General features: G+C 42.0%; 1 protein-coding gene across 12 annotated transcripts in view; it reads left to right on the top strand.

Moving 5' to 3' along the window:
* The window catches only part of pax2a (paired box 2a), a 40,648-nt gene extending 25,820 nt beyond the window's left edge, over positions 1-14,828 (top strand). For 4 of the 12 annotated variants that reach the window (XM_085296752.1, XM_085296747.1, XM_085296749.1 and 1 more), the window contains 5 exons: positions 582-757; positions 2,670-2,790; positions 10,367-10,468; positions 11,771-11,857; positions 12,059-14,828. In XM_085296752.1, coding sequence (XP_085152878.1) covers positions 582-757; positions 2,670-2,790; positions 10,367-10,468; positions 11,771-11,857; positions 12,059-12,180 — 608 coding nt within the window. In that variant the 3' untranslated portion in view covers positions 12,181-14,828. Of the gene's footprint in view, positions 1-581; positions 758-2,669; positions 2,791-8,985; positions 9,202-10,366; positions 10,469-11,770; positions 11,858-12,039 lie in introns of all 12 variants that reach the window. The other 8 variants (XM_085296741.1, XM_085296744.1, XM_085296742.1 and 5 more) reach the window with 3 other exon arrangements.
* The last annotated feature ends 1,187 nt before the right edge of the window (positions 14,829-16,015 follow it).

The following is a 16,015-nucleotide window of genomic DNA, read 5'->3' as shown; positions in this document are numbered from 1 at the left end:
TTCCACAGGACAGGTAATATGTGGGGGATGGAAAGAGAAGGAAGAGAGACAGAGAGAGGGAAGGGTAATATGTTCAGGAAGAAATAGTACAGTTAAATAATGGCTCTCCATTTCCCGCCGGCAGAATGAGAGGCTCTGGATGTAATCGCCAGCCCTACTTTCTCTTCCTGAAGCACACGGTCTGCCTTACAAGTATATATTTGCACTGACGGTAATCCATCAATTACCATGGACCTATCACATGATGACCATGCTGATGGTGGCTGCAAGGAGTGGCAGGGGGGAGGTAGAGGATTGTTTGAGTGAGTGTATGTGTGAGAGAAGGAAAGAGCGAGAGAGTAAGAGAGAGACAGGAAAAAACAGGGGGAGATAAAAGCCAAGCATGATGGTGGGTTTCCCTGAATTGCCTCATGCCATCACTATCACACCCGCTGAGCTCTAATATTTTTTTGTTTGTTTTATTCCTCGTAATGCTAGCCTGCTAGAAGTAAAGTATGAAGTAAAAAGACTGGATCCACATCCTCATACCAGTGTTGCCCCCCTCGTCCCTTCCCTTTTTTTTCACCTCTTCCTTTCTTTAGATGGCTCTGATGGTTCGGGCCCCGGCAGCGACTCTCAGGGCAGTGTGGAAAGTTTAAGAAAGCACCTGCGGGCGGATGCCTTCACCCAGCAGCAGCTGGAGGCCCTCGACCGTGTGTTTGAAAGGCCTTCTTATCCTGATGTCTTCCCCACCTCAGAACACATTAAACCCGAGCAGGTTCGACACACACACACATTTCTCCCTACACAATAAGATTTACAGCATTTACACTGATTTCTAACAAGCTGTAGTGAACCCGCGAACGCTCTGACACAGGTGACAAAAAGCTCAGTGCAAATTCTTGCTTGAAGCAACCTGCAAACCCACAGCGTATAACAGTGGATAACCTTTATTTACATTCATTAGACTGTTAAACAACAAGAGACTATTAATTTTTCCATTGGAGCTCTATGTGGGTGCCCATGCAGCCTTAGCAGTGCCCTAATTGAGTTCATTTTCATCTCTCCGCGATCGTGGGGAATTACAGCAGCGATAAATCAGAGGGACAGCCCCTCAGCTGGCTATACAGCCCCTAATGCAGCTAATTACCAAAGTGATTTCTACGGCAAGATCAATACCAAAACGAATTGGAAATGACTTGCAATCACAAAGAGTGGAGGAGAAGGTATTAAAAAGGCGAGAGGGGGGTAGCGGAGGGGGGAGAAAAACGGCGTCAGAATGGTCCAGAAAAATCAGTTTTAATTTAATGTAATATTAATCAGATGGCTTTCCACTCTTTCTTTTTTCTCCCTGTTTCCAGAACCCCCTCCTTTTCTTAAACTGGTGAAAAGGTGGGATATTAGGCTATTAGGGGCTTGTCTGGTGTCTGCGTCAGGGCATTAAAAAGCCATTTTGAAGAGGCCAGGCTGAATAGGCCTCATCCCTCCCACACTTCTGGCAGCCATGTGGTCAGGTCATTCAGGCCCCTCTGCGCTTGCCACTCGCCCTCCGCCCAGCCCTACCCGGCCCTACCCGCATCCCATCTGCATGACAAAATGACTCTTGTGCTGCTGAGGCCCAGTGGAATAGAGAGGAACATCCAGCCTAGTGCCAGGGAACAGTTGTAAGCACACAATTAGAGTTTATCTGGGATAGAGGCAGACAAGACTGGGGTCACCAGCTTGCCCCTGTGGGACCCCAACCCATTGAGAGAAACAGATGCACGCACACACACACACTCTTTCAAATAAACACTCACAGACACTCTCACACACACACTTATCCTTTCAAAGAAAAGTTGTGTCAGGAAGTGTCATCTCATTAACAAACAGGATTCATCACAACTGCTAGCAGAGTCTTAACACGAGATTAAGGTGAATAAATATTTAAGACACTGGATGGTGGTTGAAGTTTTCTTCTGCAGTAAACTGTGAATGTGAATCTGTTAAAATAAAATAAATAAATAAAAAAGAAAGACGGCCAGAGTGGCACAGAGTATTTTATAAGAGTGGAACAGGAATGCAACGAAAGCCTCCAATGTGACGTTTTAAAAAATACAAGTAAAAGTAGAAAAACTCATAAAGTGAAAATTCACAATTTTAACATTTTATTAACCCAGTTTTATGTGTTCATCCTGGAGGCAAAGCACAAAGGGCTGTTTTTGAGGTTGTACTCGCCTTTAAAAAAACACACCACATGTCTCTCCTGTAACAAAGCCCTGAATGTCTCCTCCCTTGACTGGTCACAGGGATGACTGCAGTGGAGCACAAAGAGCCAGCTGACACCCCGTCCTTTCACTCCTCTCCCAATCCCTCTCTCATCCCTCTCTCCCTTTCTGCCTTGCCCTCAGACAAGCTCTAATGCATGCATACATCATCATAGGTCTTGGTAAAGCACAAGGAGCAGGGGCAGGGGTGATGTTCGCAGAATTCACAGGAAATGTACAGCAGCAAACACGAGAGGGGCGTTCATCGTGACATTGTTTTTTATATGTCGTCACCTAAACTAGGAAATCTGATCTAAATCCAAGAGCGATTTTAACCAGATCATGACCTGATCTGGTGGAATGTAAAATTTAATTAAAGCAGTGTGAATTGCTGTCTTCGATTCCCACCTGCTCACACATGGGGTTTTTTTTTTTCGTCTACAGGCGAATGAGTACACTCTCCCGTCCCTGAACACTGGCCTGGAAGATGTGAAGCCGAGCCTCTCCACCAGTGCCAGCTCTGACCTCGCCTCTAGCGTCTCCCAGAGCTACTCTGTTGTGACAGGTACAATCTGACTCATGCTACACTGACGCCTAACAGAATACACACAGTGCTGCAACAAAATACACCGGCACCAAGATGGTCGAACTGTGCGTTCTTTATGATGCCAAACTCTTGAAAAAGTTTCCCAGGTTAACCAGTTCTAATTGTTTTTTTTAAATACCACCAAACTGTCATTTTACCATCAGTTTACTGATCACTTTTTTAGGGTTCCTACTTTAAAAAGACATCTCGCTCTTATCTAAACTTCTACATTATCACTGAATCATTAAGATTTTGATTGCCGTTCCCTGATGGCGTGCACATTTTTCCAGCCATATAAAGTTATCACCAATGTCTTTTGTTTTTTTACATAAAGCTCTTTCAAGGCACTTTTTGGGGTGCTCTGTGTATTTCTAAGGGACGGGCTGAGGTAACATATCATCTGAGTCCATTAAATCCCACAGGTCTTTCACGCAACGCTCCTAACTGGCCATTGTGTTAGCCTGGATTGGCCCGCTAACAGATTGACTGGGAGCACTTCTCATAAGAGACAGCTGCTGTTCTCGCCACGACATGACGTTGTCATCAAACGCTATCATAGCCTGTTGATTGACAGCGGCTGGAATAGCACTGTGACTGGCTGGCTGCCTTATGCTGTGGAGAGAGAGAAAGAGAGAGAGAAATATAGAGAGAGAAAGGGGCATTTTTTTGCCAAATCGTTTGCACTGAGAGTCAACAGGTAATTGGAGGTGCAATGTGTTAACTATCTTGCAGTGTCTGTATCAAACATCCCCTGTGTTGGACCGAGTCTGTGGTTGCTTTGCTGTCCAGGTTGATGGACATCTGGTTAATTGAAATATTGTGTCATTGTTGCTGTTGAGGGTGTTTCCCAAGGGAGGTTAGGTTTACTGATGGCCACACTGGCTCGAGAATAATTATGAGCCTTTTAATAAAAGGCTCATAATTATGCAGTGGGAATCAGAGTCAAGGAGTGTACTTTGTGTGTCTGTGCATGTGTGCGTGTGTGTGTGTGTGTGTGTGTGAGAGAGAGAGAGAGAGAGAGAGAGAGAGAGAGAGTCTAAGTAAAGAAGAGGAAGTTTGAAAACTACAGCGGCCTTTTCATATGATCCCAATAGTTCAGCCACACACTCAGGCACAGAGCTATGGGAAAAGAAAGAACCCCTTTTTATTCCTGAACATGTGGGAGGTAGCTTTGCCCCAGAAAGTCGGGCCTCAGGAGAAGAAAGGTGTGTTTTTCCCTTTTATGGCGGGCTCCTCCTATGAAAGTGGTCTCGCTCTGGTGAGCACACTCATAGCAGGTGGCCTCCAAGCCACCTGGGGGCCTGGGGGGCCTCCTAAAGCGATACATGCAAGGGTTTCGCCCAGAGTAAAGAGGGAATGAACTAGCAAAACTTTTCTGAAAGTAATATATGACAACATGTTTTGGTACAGCCATTTTAAAGATGTGTTTTGAATATATTGAGCACCAAATTAAACTCAGAAGTAATATCCTGTAAACTTTTATTACCCAATTTTCACAACTATGCAAAGTAATGCATGAGGCATTTGATTGTGTGTAGGTTGTTAGTGCATAATATTATTTTTCCTTCCATTAGCAAACCCTGTAAATAGGAATGTATGCCAAGGCTGAAAAAATGCTAAATTACCTTCCTCACTTAGGCTGGGATCCAATTATCAATAAATTATGCTCTCATACTGGATGGAGCTATGAGATTATATTCATTCTTTAAATGTTTTCTGCTCCCAATTAAAATTCATACAGTTATTGATCTTGTTGATTTTTATGTCCTGAAATTTGCATAATCTATTAAAGATGAATGATTAATGAAGTGCTCAGCTTTGCATTACAGGAGCGCTATAACGAAAGCACGGTCGGCCATCTTTTGTGTCCCGAATGTGTGAAAGAGAAGGTTACCTTGGAGGCAACAAAAATAGGGAGAGATTGATCGCACTTTTTTGCACCACTTACTAAGATGCAACAAATATTACTTAAAAAAAAAAATATTATTTTACATATATCTATATATCATTTTATATATGTAGATAAAAAATCATAAGAAATTATTCTTAAAAGTCTTTTGGATTGCTTTAAAAATGCATTGAATGTAGCTACTGCTAAAATTACAAAAGATATCACATTTAAATGAATGATTTTATACACACTATATAGAAAAAAGTACTGAGCCACCTAGACGTTGCATCTGTAGGAGCTGCTTGGCCATGAAACTCCTGGAGCACAGTTTTTGTACTGATGTTAATGCCACAGGAGGCTCGGAGATCTGCAGTCACTGAGTCAGCAGATCTTTGGCAAACTTTCACACACTAGTCAGCTCATAACTCATGGACCCCGACCTGTAAGTTCACGTGGTCTATTCTAGCAGTTTGTAGCTAAGTTTCTGTGTTTCTCAATGCTTCCAATTTGCAATAATACCACTTACAGCTAATAATCGGATCCCATTACAGTACCATGCTCAAATTGAGCGAGCTATTTAGGACCCAGTCAACTCTGCATAGCTAGGTGCTTAGTTTTATACAGCTGTAGCTACACTGCATATTCACTATTTTTGAACATGTACTGTATTTCCTTATCACCTTATCCTTATCATGATTCAGCTCTAGTGTTTGGCTCCAATTGTGTACCTGCAGTTTTCTATTGATGCTCAAAGAAAGTCAGAAACTTACATTCAGACACGTGCAGCGGTCTCTGTGCAGGCTGGGCCAACAGAGCCTGTGGGATTGGCAGGTGTAAAGTGGCTCCACTCTGGCTACAACAAATCTAGCAGGTGTGAAACGCTGTTGCTTTTTCAATTTCGTTTTTACTTATTTATCTATATATTTCTCACTTTATGCACAAAAACATATAAAGTGCCGAGTGCCTTCTTTCAGGTTAATTTCTGCTGAAATACAAATCAGAATCTGAAGCTGTTTTTATGAGTTGGCAGTACGAGCTTTTCTCTGCTGGGTGGCAAACAACAAGCAGCCACCTAACTTGCAATGCCTGCTGTGTGGCCTGGTGACAAATGACTCTTCTCAGCTCAGTTAACGCCTGCAGCCCCAAGACTGGAAATTAATGTTTATATCACCCCGTCGCTAGCACGCTAACCTTTGAGCACACATTTGATAATGAATCACTTTAAACCTCTAAATGGGGAATTGAAGCTATTTTTGCCTGCATTTGTTTTTCCACAGTTTCCACCTTTTACAAATGTTCTTCTGTTTTGGTTTTTTTTTTTTTTTGGGGGGGGGGGGGGGGGGGGGGGGGGTTGGTGTAAGTAGTTGTAAATTACCAAAGCTTGAATGGAAGAAAGCAAATCCAGAGGCTGAAATGCTGCGATACAAACATGAATGTGTCCCTGTCTGGGTAAAATTTGAATTTTATTGTCTGTCAGCACAGAAAGGAAGTTTTGCGTGCATGAAAAGTTCTCTGTAGATTGAATGTCAGCCTTTCTAAACAAGAGTTCTCCCAGTAAATGGTTTGTGCAGCAAAGTTCCTCGGTGCACGTTTAAAAATGAAATGCTCACTTGAGAGAACCCTTTTGTAGCTATATCTGGAAGCATCACTCGGAGGATTGCTGTAGGTTCTTAACAGTCCATTTCTATGGTTGATGGGGTCTCGATGTAGTATCAGTGGTGGAGCAGAGACAGCTATTGGAGAACTCTATACCATCTCCGCTCATTCAAAGATGTGTTTGCTGAGGAGAAAAGTCCCCAAGGACCCTGAGTTTATCTTCCATCTCCATCATCAGGGCCTTCGATTTGACAGGCTCCCTTTACCAGGCGCTGCCTTGTCTCCAGGACAATAAGCAACACCATGTCTGATTAGTTTCAGAGTTCAGTGGTCTTGAACGCAGCATTTGTATTGGTTGTTGTTGCGTTGTAACCCCTGTCTGTTTGACAACGGTTGCTCGGGCGCTGAGAACACGGAAGCCTACAGTAGTGTGGAGGAAGTCTCAGATTCAGTGTAAACAGGCTTGACCTTGACTTCATGTTAGACATCCTCATTCGCAAAATTAAAGTCCCAGCATGCATAGAGTAAGAGCGCAAACCATACTTAACTAATGTTAGTCCCTTGATGATTTCACGCTTGAATTAATACAGGATATATCATGAATTCACAGTTAGACTTTTCAGAAATATTGTTTGGCACAACATCACATTCAGATTCCAAAAGCTGGCAGACAGGACAGGGTTTAGTCTCGGTTTTTGATGCCTTGTGGCACTTAAGTCCTAAATGAAGGTAAATAAAGCCAAATGTACCTGAAATCGATACAGTTTGGTGGATAATTTTGAGTAACCACCCCTTGATTGGTGATCTATTAAAAATTAACTGAAGCCGTAGTCGGTGAGTAGCAGAAATTTACGGTACATCCAGATGTATTAACTCGTCATTAGTGTTTCTTTAGCGTAACGTACTTTGTACCCCAATTATAAACTGTTACCAGTGAAGAAAATAACCTGGCAACGGGGTGTTTCTAATAATAGCGCGCATGAGCAAGGTGCACATAAAAAAGCCCTCTGAATCCACTGCTGCACAGTTGGTTCATTTTTTTAAACCGCAACACACAATAAAGACAAAGAGAATCAAATTATTTTCTTTTTTAAAAATCTGACTGTCATAAAGCTGTTTTACACTACGGGCTCTCTCTAGTAGAGATTTGCGTTTGGTTCATGGGTTTACACTTGATGTCATCGTGATTTCATGGCTCAGGTGCAGGTGGAATATGATGCTTTGCTGTGTTTCTGAAACAAGCTAGCTGCTAGCATTGTCCTCTGCAGTATTTTTTTCTTGTAACTGGACTTTTGAGAGCTGTTTGAACTTCAAAGGCTTTAACAGACTACATGTTGGCTATAATTAACTGAAGAGCAGAACTAAGCACAAGGGATTTGCCGTCATTCCTAAATGTAGACCCAGTTTTCCAATATAACTTATGACATACTTGGGCAGTACATGTGACAACATTTTGGTCCATCCAATTAAATGGAAAGCCTACTCATTAGAATACTTCTGTTCATGCCAAAGATTCGGGGCAAACGTTCCTTTTAATGATCTGATCATATGTTAGAAAAGATTGTACATTGTTCACACTGTGTCTTTTCCCCATTGTGTTGTCATTTTTCTAAGAAAAGATTCACTCTAATTGCAGTACTTCTGTCTAAATCCACATTTTTAGCTATCACCAAGACAAAGAAGGAGAATAACGTTAGGAGAGCCTACAATTTTATTTTTCTGCTCCTAGGGAAAAGTAGTGAGCAACATTGCCTGTTTCTCTGGAATTAGGTTCTTATGGTTGACATTGTTGCACTCCCCTTCCATTGAGCAGCCCTTATCTTAATGAGGAATCGCAACACACAGTCCTGTTGTAAAACAACAATGATGGGAGAAGCAGCTAATGAGGCTATCATGGTGTCGGGAAAGAGCCATCTCTCCCTGCAGGCCCCCGAAAAAACACAACAGGCTTGCAGTGGGTACGGAGAGGCCAGAAACAGAGCTCACATTGATTGCACAGGTTCGAGAGGCAGAGACGCTAAAATGAAAGATGTCAAGACTCATCAGCCAAATTAGATCAAAGTGCAGAGTTTTGAACTGTCTACAAGCCGGCTGCTTGGTTATTTGTGGGAGTGATTTTGTTGTGAGAAAGCAGCCGTGAGATTATGTTGTTTGTTTTCCCAAAACCTTGGGGAAATTTTTTACGCATTTGAGCTTGATTGATCAGGCGCGATGTGTTGTTGCAACATTTCACTGGTGTACGTTTCCACTTAGTTGAATGAATTACCGCTAGGTGCATATGAGATTATTATTATAAGCCATGTAAATGAACAAATCAAGTGGTAAAGACTGCTTATCTATTCAGTATTCATATAAAATGTCTGCTTGTGAGTTCTTAAAAGATAGCAAGTTAATGTATTGCTCCTAATTCTTTGGGCTCCCTTTAATTAATACGTTAAATCGGAGAGGGATTTGTAGTCCGCTCTTTCTTTAATTACGAGCGTCTATGTCAGCGACAGATCTAATTTTTTGGCTTTTTGCTGTTACCCGTCTACACTTGAGTTTGGACATCTACACAGCTATAAATCCATCTCACCATACTTGTGAGTGACTGACATAAACGTATGTACAGATTGTGTGGAGTTGTATGTCTGCATTGTATCAATTTTTTTTCTTTTTCTTTTTCTTTTTTTCCCCCCACCTGCCAGACTCTCACCCGTCATATCCACCTTCCATGTGTGTAAAGCGAGAGCCCCATGAGGCATCCTTTGCCCCCTTCACCCCCTCCTCTGTTGGGGATTCTGCTCTAGCTGACATCTTGCCCCACCAGTCCAGCCTCTCAGTAGATGCATCTACTCCCAGCTACCTTGCCCATGCTCACAGCTCCTGCTACAGCCAGTATGCCAGCCAGCCCTTTATAGCAGGTACAACTTTTCCCACAAGGCCCCGTAGCCGGATAATAATTAAAATGATTTCTTTATTCACTCTGTGCTCACTTTTAGTCTCAGTTCTCAGTTATGTACAAATTAAAGTGGATGCCTCCCCTGTTGCTCTTTTTGGGCCTTGCAGTTGTGTACACAGGAGCAAAGTTGAACGTTTGGCTCTCATTAAAAGCAGACGATCTCTACCCTTTCCCTCCGTGCTTTGCTCTGCATTTGACCCCCTGCTCGTCTCTCACTGTCACAGTAGACTTTCTGGTCCTTACAGACTCATGACAGGGCCAAAGTGTAGGGGGCCACAGGAGGCCAAAACAGGGGGTTTCAAAGGCGCAGATATAGGCTGATACTGGGGCCCGCCTTAAACCCATAGCTGCCAGTCATGTGTGCCCCTTCATCTAGCTGGGTTGCTGTCAGGGTTAATTAAAGGGCTGAATATAAAGCAGAGGCCAGCGTGATGCTGTCATTGGCCTGATGCTCCTAACACTGCTTTTGACACTAGTATGCTATGTTTTGTTGTAGTGTCATGATATTGATATGTGACCCCAGGAGAGATATACATACCGGTATATATAATTGGACAGCAGACATTTTACATATTATTTCTGAACATTTTTGGAAAATCTCTAGTTTTGCTTTTACAAAGTGAGCGTGCCTAAGAAACAGGATGAGTCGATGCATTGTGACAGACAGGGGCATTGCTTGTTATTCTCAGTGGCTATATGCATCACTTCACTTTGGTGATTTTTGTGTTTATGTACAAGACGTTTCCAAAAGCAATATGCTTCGAAGGAAGGTTTTCGTTTCCATCTTTTATCATCAATTTAATGACAAAACTCTTTCATGTTGCTCAATGCAGAAACTTATCTGTAATGTTTACTGGTAGCACTTTTTTTTTTCTTCTTCCAGAACAATTTTAGTTTGCATCAGCTCGGTTATGACATAGCACATGCCTTTTTTTTTTGTGGCTTTTTATTCTTGTGATTAGGCACTCACTACAGGAAAAAACCTCAAATCCAGGAAAGAGCAAGCTGAGTGCTACACACCCTGGACTGGTTTCAGCTTAAACCCACTCTCTCAAGTAGAATATACTTTTAACTCTTCTCCTCGTGACCATCCTTGTGATACAGATCCTCCTTCTGTGTGTCTGCAGGTCGAGATATGGCTAGTACCACCTTACCTGGCTACCCACCTCATGTCCCCCCCACAGGACAAGGCAGCTACCCCACATCCACACTTGCTGGAATGGTTCCCGGTAGGTGATATAGTTAATTCTAACATATTTGCAACACATAGTACCTGTCAGGTTGATACTGTAAAATTTACGGTCACTTAACCCTACAAAAAAAAACCCCAAAAACATCAAACATAAATTCACTGTTGAGACAGCAAGGACACTTTAAATCATTGCTTTTGACTCAAAGGATTGAAGCAAGCTTGTTATAGCTTTGTTAGACTGCGGTTAGCGTGTGGTTAGCGTCTGTGGATGAGGACATTAGATGAACTCGATAGGCGATCACCACAATCAGTGGCCGTGAGATAGGACAGTTCCTCTCAGTTACACTCCAGCTCCCAGCGCTCATTACCCTCGCCGTGTCCACACAGCGCACTCTCACCAGCCCCATCGATAAACACTGCTTTTGCTCCTCTCCTCGCCTCCCCGGACACCCAGGGCTGCAGAGCGTATCTCTTTCCCCTCTACTTAACCTGCAGTTCAGGTTCACAGCAAACAGTTAAGGGTCAAAACACAGAGGCGTGGAGGGCCTGTAAATATTTAAATCACTATCTCTCTCAGGGATGAGCTTAAGTTACACAACCAGCGGTGAAGATGCTGCCAGCATGTGTAGATCTGTGCTCCAAACAACTCAAAACACAATTCCCTTTATTGCGGCGTGACATGTGCCTAACACTGACAAACAATCAAAGCAGCCGTGTAGGATTAGCACGTGATTTTAGCCTATAGATAGAGGTCAAAACACATATCTCAAATCAAATAAAAAAATATGTGTGTTTTATACAACTGGAAAGTGTGTATGGACACAAAAAGTAGAAAAACACAGCAAAACCTTCTTAATCCAGGGGTTGTGGGTTTTTTGTGTTTTTTTTCACCCAGTGGTGAATAACTAAGATTTAGTGACCGGCCCCAAACACCGTTAAAGCAAAGGCCATTCTTCAGCAGCTTCATATAAAACCCAGCCTTTATAGTGCCATAAAAGAAAGAAACCTGTGGGCCTGCAGCATCGCTCTGTGATATCCCCTCACCCTCCCATGCTTCTCACTACAACCTGCAGGGAGAGGACAATGAGAGAGGGTCTGAAGCAAAGTGTGACTGCCTACAAGCAGGACAAAAGTCCAAACTTACATACAGAACAGAGCAGGCAATAAAACAATTAACTCACCTGAAGGGACTCTGGAGAAGCTGTACAGACGTCCAGAGAACTGATGTGTCAGTAATATTGTTGTGGGAAAAAATCTAATGTAACTGTAGTGTAGGCTTTTGAATTTTTCTATTTATTAGCTTCTTATAAATATGTATTTTTACCATTTTGTTCCCTAGGAGGGGATTTTTCTGGAAACCCCTACTCTCATCCACAATACACAACTTACAATGAAGCCTGGCGGTTCAGCAATCCAGCGTTATTAAGTAAGTGTCTGACATCATTAAAAAAACTGTCATGCTGAACATGCTCTAAAATTTAAATCCTATTTAAAACCTAAAAAGTCAGTCTCTGAATATTCAGCGCATCCTCAGAACTTTTACACACGTGTCTTACATCATGTTTGACCTCGTGGTTTCCAACGGTTCGTTCTTCTGTTAACTTTCAGGTTCCCCTTATTATTATAGTGCCGCATCCCGTGGCTCCGCACCTCCCACTGCTGCCACTGCCTACGACCGCCACTAGTTACACCAGAGACCAGCTCAAACTGCAGGGCCAGAGCTTCGGCCTCCATATTGTCCCTGTCTGAGAAACACTGAGGTCAAAGGGAAGCGAGGTGGAATCCTAAATGAAACCCCCGTCAGCAAGTGCGTTGTGAAGGAAGGATGGCCGAGGTCGACGCAGATGCACCCAGCTTCAGCGTCTCACACACACTTTGGGTCAAAAGGGCCCGGGGGCATTCAGAACTCACCTGTCATGCCCTTATTCTCTCACAGGCCTGAGCGTTTCCAGAATGACTTTAAGAGATTATATAAATATATATATTATAACATATAAATTGAAGAAAAACAGTGTGAAGAAAACCATGTGGAAAAAATGTCGTGGGTTTTTAATTTTTGTTTCTTTGCTGTTGTTGTTGTTGTTGTTGTTATTTTATTCATGGATCGTCACATTCCTTTATGTAATGAACTGCAGTATTTTTCTGCTCTGAAGACAGACGTCCAGGGGGAGATGACAGTGGTCCTATAGCGTAACAATGTAGCGAATTAAACCAGTGTTGTGGGCCCCTCTGACCATTAACAAGATCCTGGCTCCATAATGTAGAGCGGGCTTTACTCTGGTGCTTTGATGAACTTTTCTGCTCCCATTTCTCTGATAACACTTAAATTATAAGACGAACACAGCATGCCCTGCAGCGTTTACTGACCCTGGCGACATCGCGCTCCCCGTGGCAAACAATCAGATGTAAAAATGTAAATCATTTTGCAAAGTATTAAAAATGTGGTGACCGTGAACTTAAAATGGTCTTGCCAGAATTTGAAATACTTTAAATTATATTTTCTGTTACATTTTTTTTAATATAAACAACGATTTTTCAGAACGGCTGTCACATTTCCCTCATGTCCATGTACGTGCGCAGTGTCATCCTTTGCTCTCTTTTTTTTGCACTATAACCTCAGCTTTTTTCTCTTTTTTTTGTGGTACATTCACCTACAATTAACCATTTTATAAGCATAAGTTGAAAATATATATGTTGCATTCTTAGAAAACCACAAAGCTAACAAGCTAACAGACCCGTTTGCGTATGAACATCTTTTTTCCAAGTAAAAATGAAGCCATAACTCTTTGGCTACATGAGCAAATCCTTTCAGTTCAACTGTATCTCATTCAGCTACTTAGTCATGCCAATAGATGCCTACACAGTTTAGAAAGCTGCGTGCAGTTGTGCAAACCGACTGCAAATTAGCTTCAACAATTGCCTTACAGACCAGTTTTTTTAAAACATAAATTCATGCCTGTTAATTGAAATTAATTGCCTTTAAAAACACAGACTCACCACCCTCCACGAAGTTAGGTTCCACTCTCCGTAGGGGCTGAAAGGAAATACTGACTCATTTTAAGTTTTGGAAAATATTTTGTGAATGTACTCTTAACTACATTTGCCAAAGACTTAGTTTGATATTTAATATTTTATTTACAGTATATGTATGCATAAATAAAGCAGTATTATCTTTTAAATAAGTCAACACTGAACATGTATGTCATGGCATTTCAGCTGGTGAACATCATGCTGCATTTGTAGTGCGAAAGGAGAACTTCAGTGATCTAATATTCCACTAACTGCAATGAAATGCTGCTTTATAGAAGGATTTGTGAATAATGTGAAGACAATTCTCTGTAAATATATTGTCACTCACACACACACGCGCACACACACACACACACACACACACAAACACACCATCGCAGTATCATACTAATGTACTGGTTCCCTTTGTAGATATACAGACTGAAAAAAAACATGCATTACATTTGTGTCTAAATGTAATGTTGTGCTCTGAGGAATGGCACAACAGCTGTTTAACCTATGGCTACATCAATAGCAGGTTCCAGATGCTAACATCACATAGGTTGTCTTTGTCATTTTATTTTATTTTCATGATATTGTCATGATGATGTTTTATGTCACTATGCAATGAGTTCAATGGCTTTCTGTATCATCTTTTGTTGTATAGAATAAGTTATCCCCATTGAGAACAGCATAAAAGCTGCAAAAGTACAACAGACCTCCAGTGTGACATAATTATTCTCTAGTTTTTACGTTTGCACCGCAAATTCCCTGAAATTAAGATACGATCAAACTGATGTCCTTGGCAACAATCAAAGATATTGTCCTGTTTGCTATTTGTAGATGTCGTGCTCATTATGTTACTCCAAATTACAGTGATCTGTGCCTCGATGTAAAGAAACACGCCCATACTTCTTCCCCTCCACTCTCTCAACTCTGCTGCTGACAGTTTAGCAGAAGGCATCAAAAAAATAACTTTTATTTTATTTAATTCCATACAAGCTAATGCATCTTCTGGTACCAGGGTTAAGTGTCATTGCTGAGGGCACCAGATAACAGAGAAATAGACTGCAGTTCTGCTCTTCAAGAGAAGCTATCCTCTACAAATTGCACTTGGGATTTTAACTATTTCTGTCTACTTGCATCTGAGAGTGAAACACTGGTGCAGAGTGCATGCCACCATCATTCAAGCAAAATCTTTGCTTTATGAAGTGGAGCACCATTGCAGGAATGGGCCCTGTGCCGTTGTAAAGATGATACAGGAGATGTGGCATGGACATAAAAAGGATTTCTGATGAAAATCTATATGGAAAGCCTTGTGGCCTCAATCATTGTTTCAGTTCTGTTCCAATTCTTTTTGTGCACATGAGAAATAAATTCTTTTATATGTCTGTCGTTGACTCGGTGTCCCCTCATTATTAACCCCATAAGAAAATGATTCAGAGTTCAAGGTTCCCGGCGAGCGTTCCTGCTGCTGGTGTATTGACATTTGACTTTATGAACAGTCAGTAATCCACGAGGCGCTCTCTAAGAGGAAATAGACAAAGGTTGCACAACGTAGCACAGTTTGTGCGTGTTGGTGTTTAGATCTCTGAAGAAATCCTTTAAATCGTGACTGCTGTTTAAAATTTGCTATTCCCGTGTTTAAGGGAAGAATTGCCTTTGCTGGAGGAAAGAGAAGTGTTAAACAAAGAAGCAGGACAGTTGGGAAGGCAGGCGAGCAATGACTCCAGTATATTTAATGATGCATTGGTTTCATTCTGCTATACCACACTGGTGCTGCCTCACTTCCACTTTCTACTCTGAAACACACAAGCCCAGCCAGTTGTAATTCAATTTCTTTGCCTCCTCTGCCTATTGTTTATTTCATGGATCCCCTGTGAAGCATCAAAAGCTTCTGTTTCTGTCAGCCCATAACTGTCCTATGTGTTTGTCATTCAGGCCTTGTTAAAAGATAAAATACACACCCACATACACACACGCGCGCGCTAACACTCCCTCTTCTCCCAGCTGAGTATTCCCAGTGGTAAAATTATTCCATTTAGATGGGAACTTTTTTGTCACTACCCTGTCTAAATTGGCATATCTGGCTCTCTCGTAGAAACCAATAAACTGTGAACCCGGATGCATCTGTCAGTCAAGCTCATCTTTACTTTAGAGGGCCAGATGACAACAACAGGAGAAGAGACACACACCAGCAGAATGGAGCCCACTGATTGGCTCTCATCAGTTAGGCATTACGAAAAGCACCTGTCATCCTCAGGGCTTCTCAAACCCACACAGAGAGGCCCTGCCACGGGGGCCAGCGGGCCTCGTGCAAGATTTACTCAAACACTTCACCCTTATTGTCAGCTTGGCTTGGTGATGCCCTATAGCTAGGCCTATTTGGCATGATTCATGCCTGTCACTGATAATATGAACAGCAAAATAAGACACTGGTAGGTGGACACAGTCTGAAGCAACTGCATTACATTTCACATATGTGAAAGTTTATATATTGTCAGATGCAAAATGTGAAAAAGTACCATTCGGACCCACAATATAACAGTGAGATTTTAACATTACAGATTATTCA

The sequence above is a fragment of the Mchenga conophoros genome, linkage group LG13 (assembly GCF_057382185.1).
Source record: "Mchenga conophoros isolate Kocher_MC1m ecotype Shallow Benthic linkage group LG13, M_conophoros_male_GT1.1, whole genome shotgun sequence".
NCBI classification, from domain to species: domain Eukaryota; kingdom Metazoa; phylum Chordata; class Actinopteri; order Cichliformes; family Cichlidae; genus Mchenga; species Mchenga conophoros.
The sequence above is the reverse complement of the archived record's forward strand: the minus strand, read 5'-3'. Positions and strand labels throughout refer to the sequence as shown.